Here is a 27,676-nt window from a genome sequence, read left to right on the forward strand (position 1 = left end):
AACTTTCAGCCACCAATTAACGTAAGTAATACAGCCAAAAACATCATAGTGTGGTGAAAATTTGATTTTCTCCAAAGACAAAATAGGGCTGGTAAAACTTTTAATTATTTCATCTGCCTTACCTCTTCGCAAAATGCAATTAATCCTCAAAATAGAGCAGAGGGTCTTCAGAGAGAGCCAAGATGTCCAAACACTTCCTTCTAACGTTGTCCTGGTCTCTGTGAGTGAGTCAGCTTAGATTTTGACCCTTGTACTCTAGGCCTGAATAAGAAGGCACGGCAGCCTAGCGCTTCAACTGACTTGGTTCAACATTTCATTTCATTTCATTTCATTTCATTATTTGTCATGAGAGCCGAAGCCCCCTGACTACATACCCGGTACCTGTCGTGAGACTTACCCGGGCCCCATGATGTAGGCCGAAGCTTACGCATCAACCTTTTGCACATCATGGGCGGATGACTTAAGGTCATCAGGCTCACCGGCTGCCGAAGCAGACCCTTCGGAAAGAGGGTTGCCCCTCAATCCTAACCAGGGTTTCCGGCTACTTGTTTAAGCGTCACTCCACCTGGGTTCCACTAGGTCGGGACCTAGAGGACCATGGTAGAGCGCCCCGACGCATTTAGTGCAAGTAACACTCGGGACCTATCTAATCCCTGACAGGCAAACCCGCCAACTTGGTTCAACAGCTAGCTAGGGTCCTTTTAGACATTTCTGGGCACCTTCAATGCAAGCTAGGCAATCCGTGTTACATCTATGTTTCCATATTATCGGCCAGGCAGGCGCGCGCTTCCTTCCCGAAATAATTAATTGATCAGTAGACTCCCTCTAGTTCGGCCACCTCAGGACCGGACCACTGGCCGAACTACAAAACGGCCGGACTAACCGGATGTAGTGCATTTTACATCATCAAAATACAAATAATAGTATTGCGCAATCGTGATATGTTAAGTCAATAACCTTGGTTCAGTAATAAAAACTGTAACGTTAAAATCACGCTTACTCAAGCAAAACAAAAATTACACAACACTGAACGTACAACAATAAATCACGTAAAGAACAGAAAAATAGAAAGTCTAGTACTGCAAGCTACTGCTACTGTAGTCAGCATAGGCTACTACTACATGTTGTTTCAGAACATAAGAAAGTCGATGAAAACATTAGACAACTAGTGTTAAAGATAATAACGACAGTCGTCAAATAAGATAAAGATAACAATAGATGACGTAAAACACCGCTTATTCTTTCTTCTTTGTTCTTCTATTCTTTCTTTGGTTTCTCTTCATCCACACATTCAACAAGTTGCCATGGTTACTAATCACCCAATCACAAACTGTTTGTGAGATAGCAAACAAGTGCACAGCAGACATCAGTTGTGTAAAGAACAGATGATTGTCAGTGCAAGCGGATAGCTTGACCTTGAAGCTAACGATGGCTATTTCTTTGTTTTGCTTTAATTTATTTTTGTCAAATAAACTGTGGTGTTTCAAAAATTATAATGGGAGAACCTACCGCATAAAAAAATGGTCCGAAATATTTAATTATACACTGCATTTCAACTCATTAGACCGAAGAGAAACTATTTATAAAATGTTCTCGGTATTTTTGAGGTTATGTAACATAGTTTTACATAGGTAATATGCAACAATTCACCCATAGAAGCACCCGTCAACTAAACTGACATGAATTGTTTACTTCTCTGGCCGGAAACTAAACATTCAAGCTAAATCCTGTCGAAGGCAATTCACCCGTGACGATGTGACTTGTCCCCCTGAGACCAGGCCGGACCATCCGGCGGCCGATCCAACCGAAGCCGAACTAGAGGGAGTCTACTGTAAGATGATCAGTCTTAATTAAGCCAAACTGAAGTGGAAATTAGACGTTACAAGCAGCGTTAAATTTCGCAATGTTAGCAAATTTATTATTAAAGTGTTCAGCTATTTCTGTGCCATTACCAATTATGTAATTATTGTGTTCAATATTACTGAAACTAGATTTATTTTTATGGACACCTAGCTCTGAGTTAACAACTGCCCATACAGCTTTACTTTTATCTACAGAGTTCTTAATGTAATTACTATGAGATAGTTTCTTGGCTGAGTTACAAACAGATTTGAACACCTTTTTATACCTCTTAACATATTGAATAAAATGCTGGTCATTCGAATGTTTAGCTAGTCTGCATAGTTCTCTTTTTCTAGCACTTGACACCATAATACCTTGGGTGATCCACTTCTTTCTTTTTACATTTTTACAATTTGCTTTAACGCTTTTTAAAGGGAAGCAATGTTGAAAATCCAACTTAAATTTTTGCAAGAAGTTATCAAAATTTTGTTGGGCATCATTAAGTACAGTGACATTCCATGAGGGTTCATTAAGCACTTCTAAAAACCTTAGCATGTTTCTTTTATTAAATATACGTTTTTTTAAAGTATCACTAGTTTTTAGCTCAGTTTTTAACCCACATTCATTTAAGATAAACAAGGCTCTATGGTCTGATAATCCTAATTCTATATTGCAATACTTTGAAAGATCTCTTCCTCTATTAAAAAGGATGTTGTCTATGCATGTTTGAGATTTTTTATTTATTCTAGTTGGTTCATTTGAGTAGTACATATAGCCATGACTTATTATAAGATTTAAAAAAGAGTTTTTATCTTGCTTGTTTTTACAATCATTCAGAACATAAACGTTGAAATCACCTGCTATATAAACAAATTTTGCTTTTGGTTTCCTTTTTTAATAAAACAAAAAATTGTTCTAACTTTTTTTTAAATAATTTAAAATTACTAGCATCTGGTACACGGTATATTGAAATGATGACAGATTTTGAACTTGGTATCTCAATACAACATCCCTCAAATACATTATCTACAAAATATACATTTAAATCATTTCTCTATTTGACTACTACATCAGACCTAACTAAAATACAGGATCCACCATGTATACCTTCTTTTCTACAGTTAAAAGCAGCTAAGCTAAAATAATTTAAGGCATTAAGAACAGCTATTTTGATCAGGTCTTAGCCAATGTTCTACGAGACATATAATATTTATACAGGGTGGGGCAGGGAAGTATCCCTAATTTTAAAGGTAAATTAAAAGACAACCAAAAATGTTAGAGCCAAACTTTTTATTGAGATTAAAAGGTTACATCTGGGAGTTTATTTTAATATAACTTTACTTGGTTTTAAACAGCATATCCTGCAAGTTGTGTCCCTAATCTTAAATGCATTACTGTATTCTGGTTCTGGAGTTCATTATAACTTTGTGAAGCATTTGTTGTGGAAAGAGGCAACATTCAAGGTGAATTGCATCCTTCAAGGCATCTAGGGTCTTCCCTTGAACTATCCTAGGCTTAGCATCACTCCAATAGAGCACATTCTGCTTATTTACCCGCTCCAGGATAATGGAAGTGTGCCTCGTCACTAAACAAAACCCGAGCAGCATGAGGTAGTCCCGCAATTAAGATTTCACATGACTGCATTCGTTGTTGCCAGTCCCTTTGTGTGAGTTCATGACAACTACCCTCTTGTATAGATGGAGGTGTAAGTCCTCATGGAGAATACGAGGCACAGTACGATTAGACAACGCCAGCGCGGATGCATGCTTACAAGGAGAACTTTGAGGAGACTTCAAAATCGATCTTCTGACAAGGTCAATGTTTTCAGGACTCCGGACCGTTCTTTGAGTTCCAAATAAACTTCGCAATACACCACCACATACACGAAAGTAATTCACCCACACCAAATTGTAACAGCTTTGCGACAGGCCACCCTATAACCCGACAGCCAATGGTAGCTGCACAGCAACAATAGACAGAATTTTGAAAAAAATACATCTCGAGTGAAAAAGCACATTGGTCACTCGAACAAGCCATATCTACTACTGATAGTGATATTTTTAGAAATTCCCAAAACAAAAGCTTCATTTGAGCCTAACCCCATTCCTCCAGCACACCCCCACTACTCACAGTACCATCTTAAAAGTAGGGATATTTCCCTGCCCCACCCTGTATTTGTATTCTGTAAAAAAAACATTAAGAATATTGAGTTTGTTAGGAATCCCGCCTTGAATATTTAAGAGCATAATACTGTGAAAATTCTTATTTTCCAACTTATCTAGGTTGTTAGGTCGATAAGTGGGTGTTGACAGTTTAAAGTGAGAGGGGTCAGAATGGGATTGGAGTCAAGTTGGGATACATTTTCACTACAGCTAATATTTACATTACTATTTACAGATGTCTCAGTAGAGGCTGTTAGAGGCTGCGAAACCTGGCTCAGGCTAGTGGGTTGCTGCTCTTGTAGTCCGGTACTCCGCTTTTCCACTGCTCGTTGGTGTGTACCATCTTCTATGGGCTCTTTTGGTATTAAAGCCAGCTCCTCATGCTGAGACATTGCTTCTAAAATTTCGCTCCGAAGAACCACCAAAAACTGATCATGTGAAAGAACCTTCCAAAGTGGTCTTTGTGCTGTATGTTGGTCATATGAAACAACACATATGTTTGCATTGGTTCTTTTTTGGAAATTCACAATGTTTTGAGCAAAATGCTGCACATCGATTTGGTCACGCACACAGCCCATAGGAGAGCATATGAGCGTCTTAAGTTTTTGAATTTTAAACTGCTTCTCTAATTGCTTGAAAGATTGGTTATAATCAGGAATAGAGGGCTTGCCGTTGAACTTTGCTTTTGTTAATAAACTGAAAATTGTAGCTCCGTTTTGTACTTTTTGCATGGTTAGTTTACTGTCTATTAAGTCTGTAGTTTGAGGTCGGCTAAATCTCTTCCTGAAGACCACTGCTACTCCTGCTGACATGTGTCTACTGTCTTCAAAATCCTGAGAGATGGTGTGTGCAAAGGCTGTGGTGATGTCATTTTTATATTTAGTAATCATATCTTCCATATTAACATTGACAACATTAATATCTTGTCTTGTAACATTTGATTGAAGCCTAGGAGTATTTCTGGAAGCATTAGATAAGTTGTCAAGTACTGATGGTAATTTACTTATCTTGTTCACAATATCCACTGTCACTTTAGCTAGATGGTTCTTTCCCCTCTTGTTTAGATGGAGGCCGTAGTTTGTAAAAGTGTCTAGGAAAAAGATGGAATGGTAGGAGAGTCATGTGACTATGTAAACCAGTGATCTTTGCTAGTTCAGTATTTATATTGCTGATTTTCAAATCCAGGTCTGGCCGGTCATGTCGCATTGGTAATGTTGAAAAAATCAGGTTTGTATTGTTTACCTCAGTAATGAACTGATTAATTTCAGTTATGAGCTGCTTAATGGGTGTAGTTTCTACATTGTTAGCACCTTAGGGGTGTGCGAATAGTGATTTTCAACCTCGAGCCGAGCCGAGCTTTTTAAAAAATGTTCGAGCTCAAGCTTTTTCGAGCCGAGCTTTTCCTAGCGTAACCTTATCTTAATTATTAAACTTTTTTTCTTAAAAAAGTGCATAATAATAATAATGTTCAGTCAATTTTTAAATAAACACAATGTTATTTTAATATGTTTAAAAATATTGAGAATTATCAAGACATCAAATAGTAGATAATCACGATAAGAACTGAACTGAACTAAATGAAGATGCAAGAAATAAAAGGATATCGATTGAAGGCCTGAAGAGATATGCAGTGCAGACCAACGTGCAGACTGAGACAATCAGATTGTCTTTCATAACAGAACAGCAACGCGACCTTGAATGACGACAAAACAACTGGCAAGTCGATTACATATTTATATTGTAACTACTATGAATATTTAATTCTATTTTGTATAAATAAATACAAAATAAATTTAAAAACACATGATTATTCTTGTTGTTTTCCATGCACAAAATATTTTTGTTTTATGAATCCTATTAATCAAAAAAGAACATGGTTGGTTTGGATCCAAAAAGGTGGAGAGACAAGTTTTACTTATATATTAAAAAATATATAATTGACATATAGAGGAAATAGACCAAAGCACTAGAATTAATAGAATAACACACAAAGTAAAATAAAAATGAAATGCAGAACACGATGATTTAACACTGTCACTCAATTTTGTTATCTAGAAGGGTCGGCGAACTAATCAATAAATAGCCAAAACCAGTTTCCTCCCCTTCACACAGTCTCACCGCCCCTCCCCCCCCCCCAATCCGGGTGGCCCAACACTTTGTCCTTGAAACACCCTTGCGTCTGAAACAATAAACCCTTACACCCTCGTTGCTGTTTTGACAACAGGTTTATGAATGCGATCACTATTTTTCATTTCCAGAATTAACTATCAATTATTATTATTTGCAAGATACAAATAGGAAACTACATCACATTATGGTATTCAATGACCCATGTACTATCAACAATTAATAACTCATTACTTATTTTGATAATAAAAAGCACTCATTACAGCACGCGCCACTTATTGATATATATATTAATAATCCTCAAAGTAACTGGTACTTTATACAAAATAAAATAGGTACAAAATTGTGTGGCCAGTCAAACTTTAAAAACAAACATTTTATTCTATAAAATACAGATGGTAAATAGGGGTTGGTTTAAAGGAAATAAAATACAAAACATATTAATTAATTATTTTGATAAACATTAGAAAGGTTATGGGATTGATTGAACTAAAATAACCGCAGGGAAACTTATAAGTAGAAAAGTCGTCAACCACAATCCTATACTCTAATACGAGCAATGTTTGCTTGTATGTATGCTTGCTTGCTTGCTTGCTTGCTTGCTTGCTTGCTTGCAGAAAGATCTCGAAAACGGCTCCGACGATTTTCTTCAAATCTTGTAAATAGTTTATTTTTGGCCTAAAAACAAGTTTCATGCAGTTAGAACTGCCAACAAAAATCTAATTACGTAGAAAAACGAAACTGAAAGTCACATTTTTTTAACATTAGTCTTATGGGTTGCTAAGTAACCATGTTGGTTGAATTAAATAACAAGGAAAAGGTAAACAAAAGACTTGAAGTTGTAGCACGTGTTCATAATAAACCAACTACCCACAGTATACTAGCAAATTACAAATACAGTACAAAAGGAAAAACATCACTTGTTAATATTGAGCAAAGATTATACCAAAGATTGATTATACTTAAGATTACTCGAGACATTGTAGTCAAGGGTAGCAGTGCGAAGTCTAGGATCTGTTTATGACGAATACATTAAGGTATCTGCAATCCTAAAATGCTATGGGAAGGGAAGGAAACAGGTCCGTGATGTAGGAAGTAGTGAAGGAAGTAGTAAAGGCAATCATAAAATGCTATGGGAATAGAGGGAAACAGGTCCGTGACGTAGGAAGTGATGAAGGAAGTAGTAAATGCGAGCAGTCCGGAGTGTGGGGACTGTTTATGACGATAAGATTAGGGTATCTGCAATCCTAAAATGCTATGGGAAGGGAGGGAAACAGGTCCGTGACGTAGGAAGTGGTGAAGGAAGTAGTCAAGGCGAGCTGTCCGGAGTGTGGGAACTGTTTATGACGATTAGATAAGGGTATGGGCTATCCTAAAATGCTATGGGAAGGGAGGGAAACAGGTCCGCGACGTAGGAAGTGGTGACGGAAGTAGTCAAGGCGAGTTGTCCGGAGTGTGGGAACTGTTTATGACGATTAGATTAAGGTATCTGCAATCTTTAAATGCAATGGGAAGGGAGGGAAACAGGTCCGCGACGTAGGATGTGGTGAAGGAAGTAGTCAAGGCGAGCTGTCCGGAGTGTGGGAACTGTTTATGACGATTAGATTAATGTATCTGCAATCTTTAAATGCAATGGGAAGGGAGGGAAACATGTTTGCGACGTAGGAAGTGGTGAAGGAAGTAGTAAAGGCGATTAGTATGGAGTGTGGGAACTGTTTATGACGATTAGATTAACGTATCTGCAATTCTGAAATGCTATGGGAATGGAGGGAAACAGGTCCATGACGTAGGAAATGGTTTAGGACGTTGTAAAGGCGAGCCGTGTGGAGTTTGGGAACAGATTTATGTATCTCCGATACTAAGACTGCTTTCAGAGTGAACTAATGATTTTCTCCGAGCAAAGCTCGGTCCCCAGGTACTCTGTTTAATCAGTACATTGTTAGAGAGAGAGAGAGAGAGAGAGAGAGAGAGAGGGAGAGAGAGAGAGAGAGAGAGAGAGAGAGAGGGGAAGAGAGAGAGAAAGAGAGATAGCAGATAGGGGCGTTTGATAAGGAATCTGAAAAAGTAAACAAACAAGGAACAACGACACGACTCTCCTTTACAGCCTTATTGTCTCGCCCACTACATTTGCACACGTGACCAATTTTTGTTTCTTCCTTATCATTCATCCGTCCCAAAATAGAATTCCTGAAATAGTTTGTTGGTATAATCTCCCCTCCCACACAAGGCGCAGTGCTCAGTGCGCACTGTAGGTTGCCACGGCAACCGTGTGTCGTCATAGCGACTTAGCCAATCACGCACTCGCACTGCGTTGTATATTACGATACGAATAGTTGTGTTAAAAAGACAACGCGATAGGTGGTAGTTTCCTCAAAATTACGATCGATAATCATTGCGTCTTGACTGAGCTGAGGTTCGTGCTTATCAAGACACAATTATGAAACGGAGGAGAGTGAATTTAAATGAAAGTTATTTCCTTATTTATTAATTTAATTTTTATTTGCTAGTTCAATAAGTATTCGGCTCGAACATTTCGAACTTTTTGAAAATCGCGAGCCGAGCTGAATAGCGTTCTATTCGGCTCGAAAAAGCTCGATGTTCGAATACTCGCACACCCCTACTGCCAGCACTATGAGGTGGTCTTTGCTTGTCAGATTTCTTGCTATCACCTTCACTTCTTCCACAACTTGCCTAACTAATGCCTTAACTATTATAGTTATATATGGATGCTTCTTTTACATGCTACACTACATTACACACATGCTAGGCTATTATTTGAACCTTTTTCGTTTGGAGCAACAGGCAGTGCCTGGTTAAAATCTCCTACAAACCATAATATTTCCGCCCATTAGAACTTATTGAATGAATTAACTTAAAGGAACAACTTAATGAACAAATATATTGCCTCTGTCTGTACGAACCTATTTCATATTTATTTCCAGGTTGTTTTCTAAGAGTGGCCGTTGAGGTTATGCCATTTCATACAAAATATTGATCTACACTTAAATCTCAAATTAAAAATGTTAGTAAATATACAAAAATTTAAGAATAAATTTTTAACATATGTTTTGATTGCTTTGTTTTAGCAGATGTTTTCCATTTAATCTTGAATAGATTATTACTTAGTCAATGTGGTTATTTCATTTAAATCATTCCTTCAACACAACGATAACCTTCAAATTAGAAGAAAAAACTTCCCCTGGTTTTATTAGTATACACTATATAGTACAAATTGCAGAATTGACTGGCAAATGAGTAATCCAAATGTAATTTTGCTTACTGGCTTTGAGATAATTCACGATTGGCTGTATTGAAGTAAACAAAAATCAGCAATAAATGGCTTCTAATGCTATTCTTATGGAGAACATTTTACGTTATATCTAATTTTGTGTTGAAATTAGGGGAATTTCACTATTTTTCCTGCCGTCACTGGATTGAGACCATTAATTACTGGCTTTGAGATAATTCACGATTGGCTGTATTGAAGTAAACAAAAATCAGCAATAAATGGCTTCTAATGCTATTCTTATGGAGAACATTTTACGTTATATCTAATTTTGTGTTGAAATTAGGGGAATTTCACTATTTTTCCTGCCGTCACTGGATTGAGACCATTAATTTGTTGTTTGGACCCACTCTCGTCGTTCTACGACTTCCTAGTCGCCCACAATTTTGACGTAAAGAATCGGCTTACGTGATTAATATATAGATGATGATGATTTTCTGTGGACACCCTGCCTGGGAATCTGTAAAAATAATTGCTTAAAAATTTACAAATATAACTAATGTAACTTGTATTCAGCCTGCAAGTGTACTTTGATGGGGTATCAAAATGGTGTGTAACAGTTTAAAAATTTAGACAAATATAACTAATGTAACTTGTATTCAGCCTGCAAGTGTACTTTGATGTGGTATCAAAATGGTGTGTAACAGTTTAAAAATTTAGTTTATTGTTTGAGCATTCATATAAGTTCAATTGCAGATCAACAAAAAGTTCAAAGTGAAGGTCCGGTGTATGATTCATCACTGGACTCCCAACGTAGAGGAGCGTCTGCCTCTTGCTCCCGAGTGGTGGCTGGCTCCTTCTGACTGGCTCTTCCCTGAAGATAAAGAGATTAGTAATGAAAACTTATCACCATTGATTCCAACATAATATATATTATCTTGTACATATAAATAATAGTTGATAGTACATTTATATTTTCTTTTTTAATACCTTGAGTTTAGTCATATTCATATAGTTGTTAGAGAGACACATCCAAAGTATTAGCTTACAGCTTGTTTGTTTTAATATTCACTATTTTGAACGTCGGTAGGTATATCCTACCTGATTTTATGATTCATGCATAAACTGAGCTCAGCTGTGTACTGTCCTGCGGCAGTTGTGGGTGATATCAAAGACTTGTGGCACATAAGTGTGTTGTGAACCGGGTCCAACTTGCAGACTGTGAATGTGGATGACAGGGTCGCAAGACCGCCTGCTTTAGCTATATACGAGCCACAGACATGTTGTGAAGCATACATGTGGTGTGTGGACTCTGAAGGTGGAGACATAATTCTGTAGTAACCAGTGGTGGTTCTAGGAACTTGTCAAGGAGGAGGCTACCGGGGGGCAGTGTCGGATTTACCACCACAAACAAAAGGGGGCCACAGAGGATTGAAAAAAAATTTTTTAGATAAAAAAATCATTTTTTTAAACCATTAGTTTGCCGCGATTGCAGGTGACGATTATGATGTCTCCATAATTGTGGGCCGAGGGAGATGTTAACGATTTCGCCGCGGCCACGGGTGACGGTGATGATGTTCCCGTGATGGCTTCCCAAGGGGGATGTTTACGATTTCGCCACGGGCGCGGGTGACAATGATTGTCCTCATTATTGTAGTCAACGGGAGATTATTTAACACGATTTTGCCACGGTCACGAGTGTTGATGATGATGTCCCTGTGATTGCGGCCCGCGGGAGGTGTTCACGATTTCACTGCTGTCGCGGGTGACGGTGATGATGTCCTCAAGGTTACAGCTCACGGGATATGATGACGATTTCGCCACGGTCTTGAGTGTCAAGGATGATGCACCTTTGTTGCAGCCCGCGGGGAATGTTCATGATTTTGCCGCGGTCACGGATACCTATGATGGCTTTGACATAATTTAGGAGAGATGCCCACGATTTCATCCACGATCATGGGTGTCTGTAATGATGTCTCCTTGATGCATATTAGTTATTTATTTATTTTATTTTCAATGCTACAAAACAGCACATGCCAATTACTTTGTAGCATTAATCATATAACAAGAATGTTAACAAGATATTACAATATATAAATAAACACAACTAGGGGAAAAATGTCCGTCTTCTATGGTGACAGTTTCACTCAAAATATAAATATAAAATATAAATAAGAATGACAATATAATATTTAAATATACAGTAACAAGAGAATTTATACTAACTAAAAAAACTTTGTGGATTATCAGTAAGAAATTGGTTCACTCTCTGAAAATCATTTTCCCAACAATTATAATTAAGGTAAAGAGGCAAGATTGACAATTCTTTGCTGTTATGCAGCCTTTTAACATTGATGAGATTGAAATTATCTAGTACTCCAAAACTAAGTTGCTCTACGAATTTACTTTTTAAATTAATTCCTAATATTACCCCTCCTATCGCTCTCCCAAAACAATGTACCCTGTGAGCAAATTCAAACTTAATCTTAAACCCTTGGAAAAAGTCAACAAAAAACTCTCTTTCATTGTCTGTAATAAAAGTTTCTATTAAAATAAAAATATCACACTCATTAATTAATTGTTTAAATGAACTACAACTAACCTTTGATTTTAGTCCACATACATTGTATGAAATAACCTTAAGGGAATGTTCATTTTTGAGGTCGGCGTCCTCGGCGTCCTCTTCTCCCTCGGGATTGGCGTAGGTTGCTCACTCTTGAGTGGTGGCGGCGGAGGCTACCGTTGGTGTTGTCCCAAGCTGTCCTAGTGGCGTCTGGGTTGACACCTTGGTCTGCTGCTTTGGTGTTGATAGAGGTGCTCGCTCTTCGTCATTCTGCTTTAGGTTTGAGTTTTTCTGAGGCCCATTCTCACTCAGCTCACTTACAAAACTAGAAAAGTCATGCCCTGTGATGGCTAATAGTTTCTCAACACCATTTTGTCTCCCTGCCCAGAGTCCTCCGTCCCTCCAAGAGAAACGGCAATCATTCACAATCAAACTGTCAAAATTAATAGGCATACGTCGTTTACCACCCACAACTCTTTCAATCTCAGACCTAATCACGATCAAGTGAGCTCGTTTTTCGCGGATTTCCAGCGGGTAATCACGGTGAACAAACCCTGTACCCTTTAACCTACTAGTGTTGGAGATGATATACATGTAATCGTAATCGTCGGGAAAGTGGGCAATTAAAGTGTTCTTACTGTTTCCTAATGGATGCGCCCTATTTACCCACACCTTATTACCACACCCAAACATATCTATACAGAATTGCTTCACAACCTGTTTATAGTCCACCTGTCTACCTCCACACTTTTTTTTTTTTTTTGTGGAGAATTGAATCCAAGATTGGTACGAGAGTAACGAGGGGTAAATACAAGAGTGCTGCATGAATTGTGCCGTGGAACGTGAAAATTGATTTGTCCCAGCAAGTCACTATCGTCCAGAACACCGCTCACCAGTTTACAGAGATAAGATAAGGCGGCCAACTTCCTTCTGTCACTGAGACTATAGCTCGGCCGCTTAGAAAACGACCTCCTCCAGCATTGGTTTAGCATTAGCTCGCAGGTCGTTTTCTAAGCGGCCGAGCTATAGTCATATCAAACATGGTCAAGAGCTGGTGGTATGAAATGTTGAATGTACAGTGACCAAATGTTTTAAAATACATAAATTTTAAAAATCTTTTTTGAATCACCTCAATCATGTCTACAAAATAAAGCTGATGATGATACCGTACAACTGATGCATATTCTAATCGTGAGCGAATGAGCAAAATAATCATTTTACTGAATTTAAATTTCTTAAAAAAATGCAAGATCTATGAATGAAACCTAATACTGAATATGCTGCCTTACAAGGTGTTCATCACGTGTTCTGCAAATAAGAAATTTACTATCCAAAACAACACCAAGATCTTTAAATGCTGACTTTCTACATAAGACAACACCATCCATTAAATAAGGAAAATTTACAATAGTTTGGCTAGTTTTCCTTGTATAACTCATAACAGCACATTTTTTAACATTAAATAATATATTTTCTTTACTCCAAGCAATTATTTCATCAATATCAGTTTGTAGCTGTTGAGAATCCAAGATTGTGTCAATATTTTTGAAAGTTTAAATCGTCAGCGTACATTAAAATTTTACTATGTTTTACACATCTGGTTATATCATTTATAAATACTATGAATAATAAAGGCCCTAAATTTGAACCTTGGGGCACCTGAGTCCACCAGAAATGTGTTGGAGCATGCACCATTGTATGTTACATACTGTTTACGTTTGTATAAATATGAAGAAAATAGTCTTAATGTGTTCTCAGATAGGCCATAGTAATGCAGCTTAGACAATAACACTAAGTGATTAACTCTATCAAATGCTTTTTCAAAATCGGTGTACACACAATCAACTTGAATGTTCTGATCAATAGAATTTATAATTTACTGTGAAAAATTTATTAAATTTGAATTAATTGTTCGACCTGGAAAAATCCATGTTGATGAGGAGTGATAAAATAACCTGGGTAGTGCTGCTATCTATCAGAATTACTTAGTCCAAAGCCAGTTTTATTGCAGAACATTGCCATCCAGTATAACTACTGTATTTTTTACTGTAATTCAGTGTATCGGCGGCAAAGTTACGCAGCGGCGAGCGCTAGTTCAGCTCCTGGTGCCGCCCCGGCATCTAGCAGTCAGCAGCGAACGTGTTAAATAAAACTATACCAATGATATACTTCTTTAAAACTAACTAAATAAATAATAATAATAGGTTAAATACCTTGTATACGTCCTCAATCCAAGTCGTCTTTTACAATGACTATAGTTTCGGGGCCAACAGCCCCATTGTCAAATTTTCTGTCATGTTAATTACTGTTTAAGCATTGGTCACCGTTGAAGTTTACATATACACATACACTGACACACGAAACATTTATATTTACACGTAACATTGAAAAATTATACTTTTGGCCGGCCTAAACAAAAGTGATTACATCGTTGTGCGGACCGGTACACTGACTGACTGACTGATTCATGTTAGCCGATACCCTGGAGACGTTGACCTTGGCCTTGGGGGAGAGGGTGATCAGCTGTTTGTCAGTATTTCTATTGTTCAATGAATCGATGCGATCGAACAGAATGTTGGAATTGTAAGTAGAGGTGTGCGGTTAACCGAAAAATCGGGTCGGATTCGGTTCGGTTCGGATATCCGTATCCGAACCGAGCCTAAATTTGATATCCGATACTATCCGTTATATATCCGACTTTTTCGGATAGACAACATATTTTGACGTTTTGGACAGAAAACTAAATCTTCATAACCATCATTAGTTTCCCTGGACAAAATTACAGCAATAGCCTACGTTTCCAACGACGACGACGTAACAGCAAAGGACAAGCCTAGGCCTAGTCAAGAGTCAAGTCTACCAAATTCCGAATCTGATGACAAAGTGAATGGACAGGAGGCCGGAAACACTGAAAATAGGAATAAAAGCTACTCCCAAGTACTAGCTAGCAATACTGACAGTAGGCCTAGAAACAAAATTAGACCTACAACTTCCAAGACGTCTCAAGAAGAGGTTAGGTTTCCTAAAACTAAGACTAAACCCATTATAGGTTCAAATACTGACAAAAGTGGTCTCAAGCGTGCGGAAAAATCCAAGGCAGTTTTTGTTAGTCGTTGTTCTTCAGATACGGAAAGTAGTGACATTGAATCCTATCTAAAAAGTGAAAATGTTATTTGTAACAAATGTGAGAAACTACCTACCAGGTTTTCAGACTATACAAGTTTCAAGGTAAGCGTCTCTGATAATCTTGTTAAGGACTTATTGAAACCTGAATTTTGGCCCGAGGGAATTTTTGTAAAAGAGTTTGAAGAACGTCGTTCAGGCAGACAAAATAACGTTAAAAGCTACATTCCTTCTCGTACTTTTTTAGGGAAAATGCAGCCCCGTCAAACTCAATCCTAGGTTATGGGCCTGAAATCTTGCCTAGTACGGGAAAATCTGCTAGTAGCCTGCTTGTGTGTGCTATAAATGTGCAATCTATACGCAATAAAATTGCTGAACTTGAGATACTTTGCTGTCAACTGGACATTGATGTGCTTTGTGTGTCTGAACATTGGTTGTTAGAGGCAGAAACTGCATACTACTCTAGAATCAATAGCCTTGACCTTGTATCTTGTTTTTGTCGAAAAACCTCTTGGGGGGGTGTGTCAATTTATATTAATACTAAATGGAACTACTCTTTGTTAGACTTAAGTGAGTACTGTGAAGAACTGCATGCAGAATTTACAGGTATAGTCATCTCTAACTTGAATCTCATTGTTGTCACCATGTATCACTCGCCTAGTAGTAGTTTTGAACGCTTTTTTTATCTACTTGACATGTGTCTAGTTTATTTAACTTCCCTGGGGTTAGATATTATAATCGGCACTGACCACAATGTGAATATACTCAACCATCCAAGTGAGGCCAGTGATTTCAGGAACATTCTCCGTAGCCATGATATATTCTTCAGTGTCAATGAACCAACCCGTGGTCTATCTCCTTTAGACACTGTTCTTACCAATCTTGATAGCTGGAGATACATGGCCCATGTAAGTGTAGATCAGATATCTGATCACAAACATGTTTTTTTTAAACTAGATCTACCTGAAGGTGTATCCAAACATGGTCTGCAGGAACCTGACTACTTAAATAATCCTGTCAAAACTGTAACTTACAGACAATTTAATGAAAGTAACTACTGTTACTTTCAATGTGTATTGACTGATCTGGCAGTAAAGTGGCTCTCTGAAATAGAATCATTTAATGCTGAACAATCCTTTGACTATTTCTTTGATAATTTCAGAAAAGTTTTTGACTATTGTTTTCCCTTAAGAAATAAAACCTGCAGGACTGTGCCTCCAGCCAAGGCAAATGCTGGGTGCAGTGTAAACAACTGGTACACACCTGAACTCTCTGCCTTTAAGAACTTTATCCTAGGTATCAGTGACTTATGCAAGAGTAACCCACAATTGCTGCCCTACCTTCGTGATCTCAGGAAGCATTATCGTTTGAAGGTAAGGGAGGCGAAGCAATTTGCTACTGCTACTGCCATTGCTACATCTCCAAATGCTTGCAAGGCTGCCTGGAACTACATCAATAGGCATAAAACCCCCACTACTGTTCCTGCTAAAGACTTTTGCACTGCTGATGAGTTTAATTCATATTTTCTTGAGTCTGTTGATGAATTAATCCTCTCTTGTAAACCTGATCCATCTGTTCCTTATGATTGCCTTAATTCTGTTCCATTTGTTCCCACTAATTTTTCATGGACACCTGTTACTGTTGATAAGCTGCTTAGAGTAGTCAGTAGCTTTAAATCCTCTAAGAGTCAAGATTTTTATAACATGTCTGTTGAGCTTTTAAAAAGATGTATCTATGTAGTTGCGCCAATCATTGTAGATATTGTAAATAAATCTCTGAGAGAAGGAGTCTTTCCTGAGGCTCTGAAGATTAGTAGGACTGTACCTGTGTACAAAAAGGGACCAAAGGACAGTACTGTAAGTTACAGACCAATATCTATCATCCCCATCTTTGGTAAGGTGCTTGAAGCAGTCATGTTAGAGCAGCTGTACAGCTACTTTGAGAGGCATCGCCTTATTGTGCCCGCTCAATTTGGCTTCCAAAAAGGAAAGTCCACCGTTCAGGCTGTGGACTGTCTTGTTCTAGAAATCTTAAATGGTCTAGAGATTAGAAATTCTACTTCTGTTGTAATGTGTGACCTATCCCGCGCTTTTGACTGTGTGTCACATAGTCTCCTGTTGTCAAAGCTCGAAAGGTACGGGGTACGAGGCGATGCTCTCTCATTGATTAAATCTTATCTTGAAGGGAGGTCTCAAGTTGTGACTTGGAATGGTAACTCTTCCAATCCTCTGATGGTGAACAATGGAGTCCCGCAAGGGTCTATTATGGGTCCCTTCCTTTTTGTAATCTCAATCAATGACTTGTATCACAGTGTTGCAGGCAATGTCCTGCTATATGCAGATGATACAACTCTCTTTTCTAGTCACTCAGATTTTTCTGTATCTAAAGTTGCTGTGCAGGAATTATTAGATGTAGCTTCTATCTGGTTTCGCAACAATAAATTATGCCTGAACCAAGCCAAAACTCAAAACATCACTTTCAGTCTTTCTAGGGAACTGAGGGAAGAAAACACTGTAAAGCTGCTGGGCTTCACCCTTGACCCTCAGCTTGATTGGAACGATCATATTGAAATCCTGTGTGGTAAGCTAAGTCGTGTAATCCATTTGCTCAGACGGTTGAAGGCTGACATGCCATTTGAATTTGTTCGACTTGCGTACTTTGCTTTTTTCCATGCTCACATTCTGTATGGCACTAGGCTCTGGGGTCACTCCCCTGGAGTGCAAAAAGTACTCAAACTACAGAAGAAAGCTGTCAGGGTCTTGTGTGGAGTCCATCAGCTTGAGCATTGTAAACCTCTGTTTGTTCAGCATGGTATAATGCCTGTACACAATGTATTTATTTACCAATGCCTGTTAGAGATTAAGAACAATGAATCAGCTTTTCCATTGGTTAATAATGTTCATCATTATAGCACTAGGAACAATGAAAATATTTTTAGAGATAGAGTTAGACTAGATTTAACTCTCAACTGCTTTCCTGTTGCAGGAATAAGGTTCTACAATGCCTTACCCATAACTGTAAGACAACTCTTACCGAACAAGTTTGCGACCACACTAAAAGCTTGGATGCTTGCCAATCCATTCTATTCCATTAAAGAGTTTTTGGAATGCACAGCTTGTTACTATTGGGTTGAACCCACAGTAGTCCAGTAGAGGTATTACAAAAATGTAAATTTATTTATTTTTCTCTGCCTTGCATGGCTTGCAGCATGTGGTTTTCATTTTATTTGTATTTTTAGTTGCATGCACTGCTTTGCATGTTTTTGAGATCCTGCATGTGTTTTTTTTCAGCTTTTAATTTAATTTTGTCAGTCAAGAATGCTAGAAGAAGCTTGGCATGTTATTTATTATTTATTGTATTGACGTAGCCTATTGTCCTGTATATGAACTGAATGGCCAAATAAATCATTTGAATCATTTTGAATCATTTGACAAAGAAGCCGTATGATGCAATAACGATGTCTAGTTTAGTCGTTATCAGCTGTTTTGCTTTATGATTAGATTCGTCTGGAACGTTATCAGCTGTTTTGCTTTACGATTAGATTCGTCTGGAACGAACATACATAAAGCAGAAAAGAACTTCCATGGTCAACTCGTGCTTGTCTCCTGATACTAGGGGCGCTATGCGTAATAGTTTTTTTTACAGTACTGTTTTAAATCATAAAAATCTAGCCTACTTATGTGCTGTTACGTAAACAATAGATTTAATGTTTCCCGAAAAAAGTCAGAATAGAAACAACAGAAAGGCAACACTATAGAAGGGAGGGGAGGGGTTGGGCAATGACCTCGAAAGGAGCCCGGGTAACGGGTAGCAACAGTGAGTCGAGTAGGCCGTGAGGGGGGAAGGGGTGGGTACGACCTTGAAGCTATATATAGACTTGCACTACTTCCCTAAATCTAAAGGACCGGCGAGTGGTATTCCAATCATAGGACAAGATACGTTGTTTTTCGAGTATTCATTGCCCGGTTTGACTTTGGATTGTCTTAATGTGTAGAAACTTTGAATAATCAAAAATAAAATTAGAACTAACCACGATTATTTAGTATTGATTGTGTATATTAAATGATTAAATGATAGGGACCAGGGGAAATATACAAACTTTTGTCATGATTTTAATTTCAACATCAAAATACAATATTGCACAATCAAGATATTTTAGGTCATTGACCTTTATTATACATCCAGTATTGCTGTTTCAGGAGAAACACGTTGATAAATTATAAATTGATATTCCCGTGGTTAAAAAGAATTATTTTATAAACCTATAAAACAAAATCATAAAATCTTACATAAAGATAAATAACAATAACAGCAATTGTAAAAAGGGTATAAAGATAACAACGTCATTATACTTTCTCTTTGTTCTTCTATTTCTTGGGTTTCCCTTCATCACGCATTCAACAAGTTGCCTAGTTGCCCATGTCGTTATCAGCTTTTGTGACATAGCACAGCAGGGGGTAAAACTTGACGAAAATCGGTTAATTTTTACCTATTGAAAGTTAGTTTTTCGTTTAACACATCGCTTGGCGATTTTTTGAAAGCTTTATAAATTTCATAGCTTTCTAGGACGTTCATCACGGGGCCTTTATTGCATTTATGTAAAATTTCTAATCCTCCATTGGAACTTTTTATGGAATGGTTTTCTTTTTGCAGGTGTTCGGCAATCTTAGAACGCTGTGAATGCAATTTAGGTTTAGGGAGATGTTCATTAAACCTTGTTCTAAAGGAACGACCAGTTTGCCCTATGTATATGCTTAGGCAATCATTGCAGTTTATTTTATAAACACCCTGTTACCAATATTAATACGCCGATTCGTGGTCAAATGACGTTCTATCTTGCTTGAGGTTTTGCATGCCAAGGTGATATTTTGTTTCCTAAGTTCATTTTTAATAGTGAAATGGAGGACATTGCCGTATTCAATTGATACGAACTTATGATCAGACTTATCAATTTCTCGTTTAACGGTTCTGGATTTCTGTTTACTGATTATTTTATCTATGATGTTACTTGGATAACCATTTGTCACTGCAATGTGTTTTTAAAATGAAGTATTCGTTGTCATAATCATTTTTCGTTAACGGAACTTTCAATAGTCGGTTTACAAAACTATTGTAGGCAGCAATTTTGTGGGATTGGGGATGGTTAGAAGTGGCGTGTATCGTATGATCAGTTGCCGTGGGTTTCCTGTAAATTTTGTATTTGAAGCTGTTATTGTCTTTTAATAAGGTAAAATTTAAGAAATTAATAGAATCGTTCTGTTCGATCTCCAATGTGAATTTGAGGTTATGGGAAATATTGTTGAGATAGTTGTTGAATAAATTAAGTTGTCTTGCATTACCGTTGAATAGTACAATTGTGTCATCCACATATCTTTTGTAGAACAATATTTTGTTGGCAAATTTGTTGTTATGAGGAAATATATGTTCATTTTCGAAATGGTTCAAATAAAATATCTCGGATAGAATGCTTGATAAGGGTGAACCCATGGCCAAGCCGTCATTCTGTAGAAAGTATTTATCATCAAAAGTGAAGTAATTCTGCTCTAGGACCGTCTTAAGAAGGGTTATTACTTCATTTATGGCTTCAGGGCTAAGTTCTGAATTATGCAACAAATTATTCATGGTTATGTCGAGGGTTTCTGGAATCGGGACATTAGTATACAAATTAATAATGTCGAACGAAGCAATTGTGTGTCTGGTTTCCACTTTCATGTTTCTTGTAAAATCTATTAATTCTAGACTGTTTTTGAGGCTGTGGTTGTTGTTAAATCTTAACAGACGTTCTTAATTAACAGACGTTCTTAACAAAGGATTAAAACATAATATCGTTAGTGGAAATCAAAACAGAAATCTTATCTCCGAAATATTAAATGCTGAAATAGCTATAAATTCAATCTCAAATGAAGACGCAAGAAACTATGTTAGACATGTCATTGATAAGAAAATTAAATCAACTCTGAATGTCAAAAAACATAAAAACGGTTTTGATAATGGAATTAAAATCATAAAAAGCATTAAAGAAAAATTAATTAGTAACCAATGCATCATCACTAAAGCAGACAAAGGTCAGTCAATAGTAATTTTGAAACTAAGTGATTACAAAGAGAAGGTTTTTGATTTTTTAAATAAAAATGACATCCAAGAAATTAATTCTGATCCAACTGACAAATTCCAGACTATATTAAAAACAACCCTAAACAGGACCAAACACATCTTCGTTGGCAAAAAATCCAACCACCTTAAAATGATTAAGCCACGAGCACCGGTACTAAGAGGACTGCCAAAAATCCACAAAGACAGTATGCCCATTAGACCCCTAGTTAATTTTACATCTGCACCTTCTTACAAGTTAGCTAAAGTTTTGGATAAATTACTCCGCACTCATATAAGATTTAACAACAACCACAGCCTCAAAAACAGTCTAGAATTAATAGATTTTACAAGAAACATGAAAGTGGAAACCAGACACACAATTGCTTCGTTCGACATTATTAATTTGTATACTAATGTCCCGATTCCAGAAACCCTCGACATAACCATGAATAATTTGTTGCATAATTCAGAACTTAGCCCTGAAGCCATAAATGAAGTAATAACCCTTCTTAAGACGGTCCTAGAGCAGAATTACTTCACTTTTGATGATAAATACTTTCTACAGAATGACGGCTTGGCCATGGGTTCACCCTTATCAAGCATTCTATCCGAGATATTTTATTTGAACCATTTCGAAAATGAACATATATTTCCTCATAACAACAAATTTGCCAACAAAATATTGTTCTACAAAAGATATGTGGATGACACAATTGTACTATTCAACGGTAATGCAAGACAACTTAATTTATTCAACAACTATCTCAACAATATTTCCCATAACCTCAAATTCACATTGGAGATCGAACAGAACGATTCTATTAATTTCTTAGATTTGACCTTATTAAAAGACAATAACAGCTTCAAATACAAAATTTACAGGAAACCCACGGCAACTGATCATACGATACACGCCACTTCTAACCATCCCCAATCCCACAAAATGGCTGCCTACAATAGTTTTGTAAACCGACTATTGAAAGTTCCGTTAACGAAAAATGATTATGACAACGAATACTTCATTTTAAAACACATTGCAGTGACAAATGGTTATCCAAGTAACATCATAGATAAAATAATCAGTGAACAGAAATCCAGAACCGTTAAACGAGAAATTGATAAGTCTGATCATAAGTTCGTATCAATTGAATACGGCAATGTCCTCCATTTCACTATTAAAAATGAACTTAGGAAACAAAATATCACCTTGGCATGCAATACCTCAAGCAAGATAGAACGTCATTTGACCACGAATCGGCGTATTAATATTGGTAACAGGGTGTTTATAAAATAAACTGCAATGATTGCCTAAGCATATACATAGGGCAAACTGGTCGTTCCTTTAGAACAAGGTTTAATGAACATCTCCCTAAACCTAAATTGCATTCACAGCGTTCTAAGATTGCCGAACACCTGCAAAAAGAAAACCATTCCATAAAAAGTTCCAATGGAGGATTAGAAATTTTACATAAATGCAATAAAGGCCCCGTGATGAACGTCCTAGAAAGCTATGAAATTTATAAAGCTTTCAAAAAATCGCCAAGCGATGTGTTAAACGAAAAACTAACTTTCAATTCCAACATTCTGTTCGATCGCATCGATTCATTGAACAATAGAAATACTGACAAACAGCTGATCACCCCCCTCCCCCAAGGCCAAGGTCAACGTCTCCAGGGTATCGGCTAACATGAATCAGTCAGTCAGTCAGTGTACCGGTCCGCACAACGATGTAATCACTTTTGTTTAGGCCGGCCAAAAGTATAATTTTTCAATGTTACGTGTAAATATAAATGTTTCGTGTGTCAGTGTATGTGTATATGTAAACTTCAACGGTGACCAATGCTTAAACAGTAATTAACAAGACAGAAAATTTGACAATGGGGCTGTTGGCCCCGAAACTATAGTCATTGTAAAAGACGACTTGGATTGAGGACGTATACAAGGTATTTTACCTATTATTATTATTATTATTAATCAATCCAGGAGGCAAACATGGATAAATTAACTAACTAAACCCATCAGCAACACAATCACGGACACTGTAGTAACTCTTGGCCAAGAGTATTTTTTTTATTTGCCTTTTAAAACTGTTCAAATACGACAGGACTCCAGCTAAAGGGAGGGAGGAAATAGATTAAAAGGTTTAATGCCAGTTGTAATGGAAGTGTCTCAAAAATGTCGTTGAGTGAGATGGCAATTTAAGATGAGAATTGTTAAGTAGGAAATAGGAATAGGTGTAGGTGAAGATTGATATTGGTGTAGGTTCTTTTTAATGTGAATCAAAGTTTCCAAAATGTATATTGAGGGAAATGTTAAAATGTGTGATGAAGTAATGTATTGCCTGCAAGATATTCTTTTTTTCAAACCAAAGACTGTCCTCTTCTGGAGTCGGAAAAGGAAAGACGTTTTCCCACACTCACACCCCCACACCGGCAGTGCGTACATCAGGTGCGGGAAAATAACTCCATAATATGCTGTTATTAGAACATCACAATTTGCAAACTTAGAAAGTTAGCGGAGGAGAAAGATTCCCAAAGAACACAATGTGTCAATATGGGCATAAAAGCGGAGGTTTCTGTTTGAGCACCAATCCCAAGAACTTAACCTAATCAGTTGCTTCAAGCTCAACACAATTCAAAAGGAAATTGTTTTTTTTTTTTTTTTTAGCTTAACTTATAGAGAAATTCATAAATTAAATTTTTCTGGCATTTAGACTCAGTGAGTTGTTCTCAAACCACAGCATCATTGAAATCACTTGCAAAAAAGGCTTCTAGTTCGAGTTCATCGAAATTTTGATCAGAAACTGTATCATCAGCAAACAAGCAAATGTTTTCAGAATTAACGACTGATGGAAGATCATTCACAAAGACAAGGAACAGCAACGGACCGAGGACTGCCCCTGAGGCACGCCATTAGCAGACTCGCAGAGGGGTGAGCGGTAGGTATTCAGATACCCTGAGTCATTCACCGCTTGAATCATCAAAAACTGTTTCTGACCTGTAATGAATGACTTAAACCATTGCAGTGGCAGCCACCTCCAAGACAAGAAAGCTTATCAAGAATTTAATTGTAGGTGTTAGCCTCCGGATTGCCAAATAATATTAGAAAAGGTTCAAATACCTGCTATTAAGCAATCCAATGTTGTTGTTAACACAACTAGTTTCGGTGCCTGTGTGGCACCATCATCAGGCTGTACAAGGACGGTTTTCTTCATACGAAGAGCGTCATATAATTTACACGAAAATAATAAATAAACATTTAAACACGACACAAACACGAATACGAGACATTTATGGTAACTGATCAGATATTTGAACCTTTTCTAATCTTATCAAGAAGTAATGTGTGATCCACCATATCAAAGGCTTTGCTCAGATAAAAAAATGCCATTGTATATTCCCCTGTATCCAATGAATTTACTAAATTTGGAATAAGATCACTCATTGAATCTGCAGTAGTTTTGTTTTTTGTGAACCCATATTATTTCTCTGAAATAATTTTATTTTTGGTAAAAAAAAATCCAATAGTCTTAGTAGTATTATCTTATCAAATACATTGGGATTGGATATAGATGATGTTACGGCTATAGGTCTGTAGTTGTCGCAGAGGTGGTGGTCTCCTTTTTTATGGAGTGCCTTAATAATGGACGTTTTCAGGGCATCTAGGGACTGGCCACATACAAGATAACCATACAAATGCAGTAAATACACATCATAACCTAATATCCAACATAAAAGTATTTTTTAGCAACATACAATATGTTAACAAAAATCTTTAAGCTGAAAGATAGCTTAAGGCTTTGGTACAAATTAACAAATAAAAATCTTAGAAGATACTGGGTGTCCACAAAGACTTGGCCTGATTTAATAGCTCTGCTGTTGGAAAACCATTAAAGCCACACTTAACTTATATGCCTAGTTTTGAAAGGAATTTAATCAAGTTTTGTTTATTGAAATAATTGGTAACCCCTAAACACAGTTGATTGACAACAATACTGCTATGATTGAATACAATAACAAATCAGAAATGGTGAATTTACATGAGAAATCACAGTGTAGTTGTTTTACAAAAACCAATCCCCTATAGCAGTGTGACGACCTTCCATTTAAGTGGTAAGGTTAACAGACTCAATAATTGTAGAATTTGCTGAACTGAAAATCCCAGGATCCCAGGTGGTTGAAAATGAAAGGGACAGTCCAAAACTAAATCTTTGGTGTAATGTATGATGGAATCATTGGACCATTTATCTTTGCAAAAGAAAATTTGAATAGGTTTGTTTACTTGGATATGTTGGAATTGTACGTAGTCCCCTATTTAGAAGAACTGCAGCCTATAATAATTTTCCATTGAGACACCGCCTCATTAAGCTAAATATGTGAGGGATTTTTTAAATTTCCACTTCCCTGGACGATGGATCGGGAGTGATGGGCCGACGAAATGGCCACTTCGTTCCCCCAATGTAACGCCCGTGGATTTCATTTTGTGGGGATTTGTCAAGGACACTGTCTATTCTTCCTCGGTTCCTAATTTACACACACTGCGGTAGCGATTCAGAAATTCTGTGACGTCTGTAACCCAGGATATGCTGACTAAAACCTGGGACAATCTGAAAAGACGGATAGAAGATCAGCAGGCCACTGGAGGCGCACACCTAGAGTTGTGTTACGTTTGTACATAGTTATAAAATCTTGAGAAGTTGTCTGTTACATCTGTAAATAGATCTTTATCCTATTATCACTCGTTTTCATGCGATTCGGTTTCCTTATCAGACTAAGACTTTGTGGACACCCTGTACTTCTTGTAAAAACACTTATTGGCCCAGGGAAAATATTATGTACTGACCTTTGAGGTAAAGTTGCGAATGAGCCCACATGACTTGATTACTTCCTTATTTGACTGCTATAGGACATAAGATCTTCTGTAAAAAAAGTTAATATATTGTAATTAATGCTGTAATTACAATTAGATTTTTTCTTTAGTCACGACTGTCTTTTGACTAAGTCTGTTAGACAAAACTCTTTGATAAGACACTGTGTGTCAAACATCATGAGTAGATTTTTTCAACTTAGAGGCAGTTACGATGGGCTATCTTTGACAATGAACTCCTGTAATTGCAGTGTAATTAAATGTTTCTGCTTGTCACGAGATGTCTATGTTTATCTTCTAAATCAATTTAAAAATGCTTAATAGTCAAGATTAGGTTTTGCCTATTAGTAGTTGTTATTTTATATTTTCAGGGCCTGATTACCCATTAGGCTAATTGGGCTGGAGCCTAGGGCGCCAGTCAGCCAAGTGTTTTAGGGGGGGGCGCCAGACAGCTAAGACTTAAAGTTGGGACCGGGGGCGTAAAAATGTTTTATTCCAAAAAAGGATTCACCTGATAGGGAAGGAGGTGGGGAAGGGTGCGTTTGGCAGATTTTCATAATCTATATATCTAATTCCGTAAGCCCAAAATTTTACAATGAAATTGTGAGCGAACGGGAGGCGGTAGAAAGCTGGAAGAGGTCTCATTTTAAAGGTCTGGGCATGAAATTTTGGGGAAAATTATTCATTTTTCTTAATTATGCACAAAAAGGTTGTTACGGAATAAAAACAATTCACATTTAAATAGCATGGGAATCTAATTTTATGTATTTTTATTTAGTGCAAACACAGCTGTGATTATATAAATTGAAAAAATATAACCACAAAACTTAAAAACTGTAAACTTAAATGGCTTGCACAGTAACAATGTATAATGTCAGAAGACTACCACTCAGAGGTATTGTTCCTCGAAATGAGAACTAGAGGCGCCAGATTTGGCACGATATTAATGGAAGAAGAATAAATGAGCATCGGATAACCATGAAGTTATTCCTGTGTATAGATTACCACTTTTATGTGAGATTGCATTACACAGCGTAGGGCCAATGAACTATGGGTGCATTCACTGTAGTGCATTGCGCAATTTGATTTGGTGAAATTGTGGCGGAAGGCCGAACCTTCACAAAAGTTGGCATTAATTTGAAAATCTCAGTGTTTACCCATGGTTAACTTTATGTTGCTTTTAGATGGGTAAAGAGCGTGGATGATGTTAATAGTACCATAGATAAAACATACTCCCTTATAGTACTAACAGATCAAAATGGATACTATACAACAAATGTTTTTTCAGAGAGATTTTGTTAGATGAATTAGCATTTTACAATTTGGATGATGACATTATCTCTATATGTGTTTTTCTAAGTGAATTTGTCTATATTTAAAGAAATCTATATATATTTATTTAATAGTCATGAAGAATGTTATTGGAAAATGTTCCTTAGTTGTATTATGATTTGAAAGTTTATATTATAAACACACCACATGTCCTTTGGAATTTTGTATTTTAAATAGAGCAGACATCAAAACGCATTTTGCAGGTATGTAATAACTATTATACATATCATAATAAAAAAAGTTAAATGATAATTCAAGGTAGGTAGGGTAACCCATGAGACTAATAATTTGTAAAAGTAATTACTATAGAATATAGGGGCTATTGCCCCTACAAGCCACTAG

At 37.0% G+C, this 27,676-nt stretch overlaps 3 protein-coding genes across 7 annotated transcripts in view; 2 read left to right on the forward strand and 1 right to left on the reverse strand.

The window, feature by feature from the left end:
- LOC128983666 (39S ribosomal protein L9, mitochondrial) overlaps positions 1 to 10,344 on the forward strand; it is a 73,615-nt gene extending 63,271 nt beyond the window's left edge. The window contains exon 5 of one of the 2 annotated variants that reach the window (XM_054403047.1): positions 10,114 to 10,344. In XM_054403047.1, coding sequence (XP_054259022.1) covers positions 10,114 to 10,284 — 171 coding nt within the window. In that variant the 3' untranslated portion in view covers positions 10,285 to 10,344. Of the gene's footprint in view, positions 1 to 5,527; positions 5,564 to 10,113 lie in introns of those variants that run through there. The other variant, XM_054403048.1, reaches the window with a different exon arrangement.
- LOC128983665 (E3 ubiquitin-protein ligase FANCL) overlaps positions 10,059 to 27,676 on the reverse strand; it is a 160,862-nt gene continuing 143,244 nt past the window's right edge. For 3 of the 4 annotated variants that reach the window (XM_054403044.1, XM_054403046.1, XM_054403042.1), the window contains 2 exons: positions 25,979 to 26,054; positions 10,059 to 10,231 (listed from right to left, as the gene is read on the reverse strand). In XM_054403044.1, coding sequence (XP_054259019.1) covers positions 26,025 to 26,054 — 30 coding nt within the window. In that variant the 3' untranslated portion in view covers positions 10,059 to 10,231; positions 25,979 to 26,024. Of the gene's footprint in view, positions 10,232 to 11,594; positions 12,246 to 25,978; positions 26,055 to 27,676 lie in introns of those variants that run through there. The other variant, XM_054403043.1, reaches the window with a different exon arrangement.
- LOC128983668 (uncharacterized) lies at positions 15,868 to 18,139 on the forward strand. The gene is made up of 2 exons (XM_054403050.1): positions 15,868 to 16,416; positions 18,029 to 18,139. Exons 1-2 carry the CDS (start codon positions 15,943 to 15,945, stop codon positions 18,032 to 18,034), a joined length of 480 nt encoding a protein of 159 aa, XP_054259025.1. The 5' UTR covers positions 15,868 to 15,942; the 3' UTR covers positions 18,035 to 18,139.

Source organism: Macrosteles quadrilineatus, unplaced genomic scaffold, assembly GCF_028750875.1.
Source record: "Macrosteles quadrilineatus isolate MER2022 unplaced genomic scaffold, UCM_ALF_1.0 Scaffold_1__1_contigs__length_201487025, whole genome shotgun sequence".
NCBI lineage: Eukaryota > Metazoa > Arthropoda > Insecta > Hemiptera > Cicadellidae > Macrosteles > Macrosteles quadrilineatus.

Coding starts and splice junctions, on each gene's coding strand:
- LOC128983668 (XM_054403050.1), top strand. CDS start 15,943: ATGGCCCATGTAAGTGTAGATCAGATATCTGATCACAAACATGTTTTT.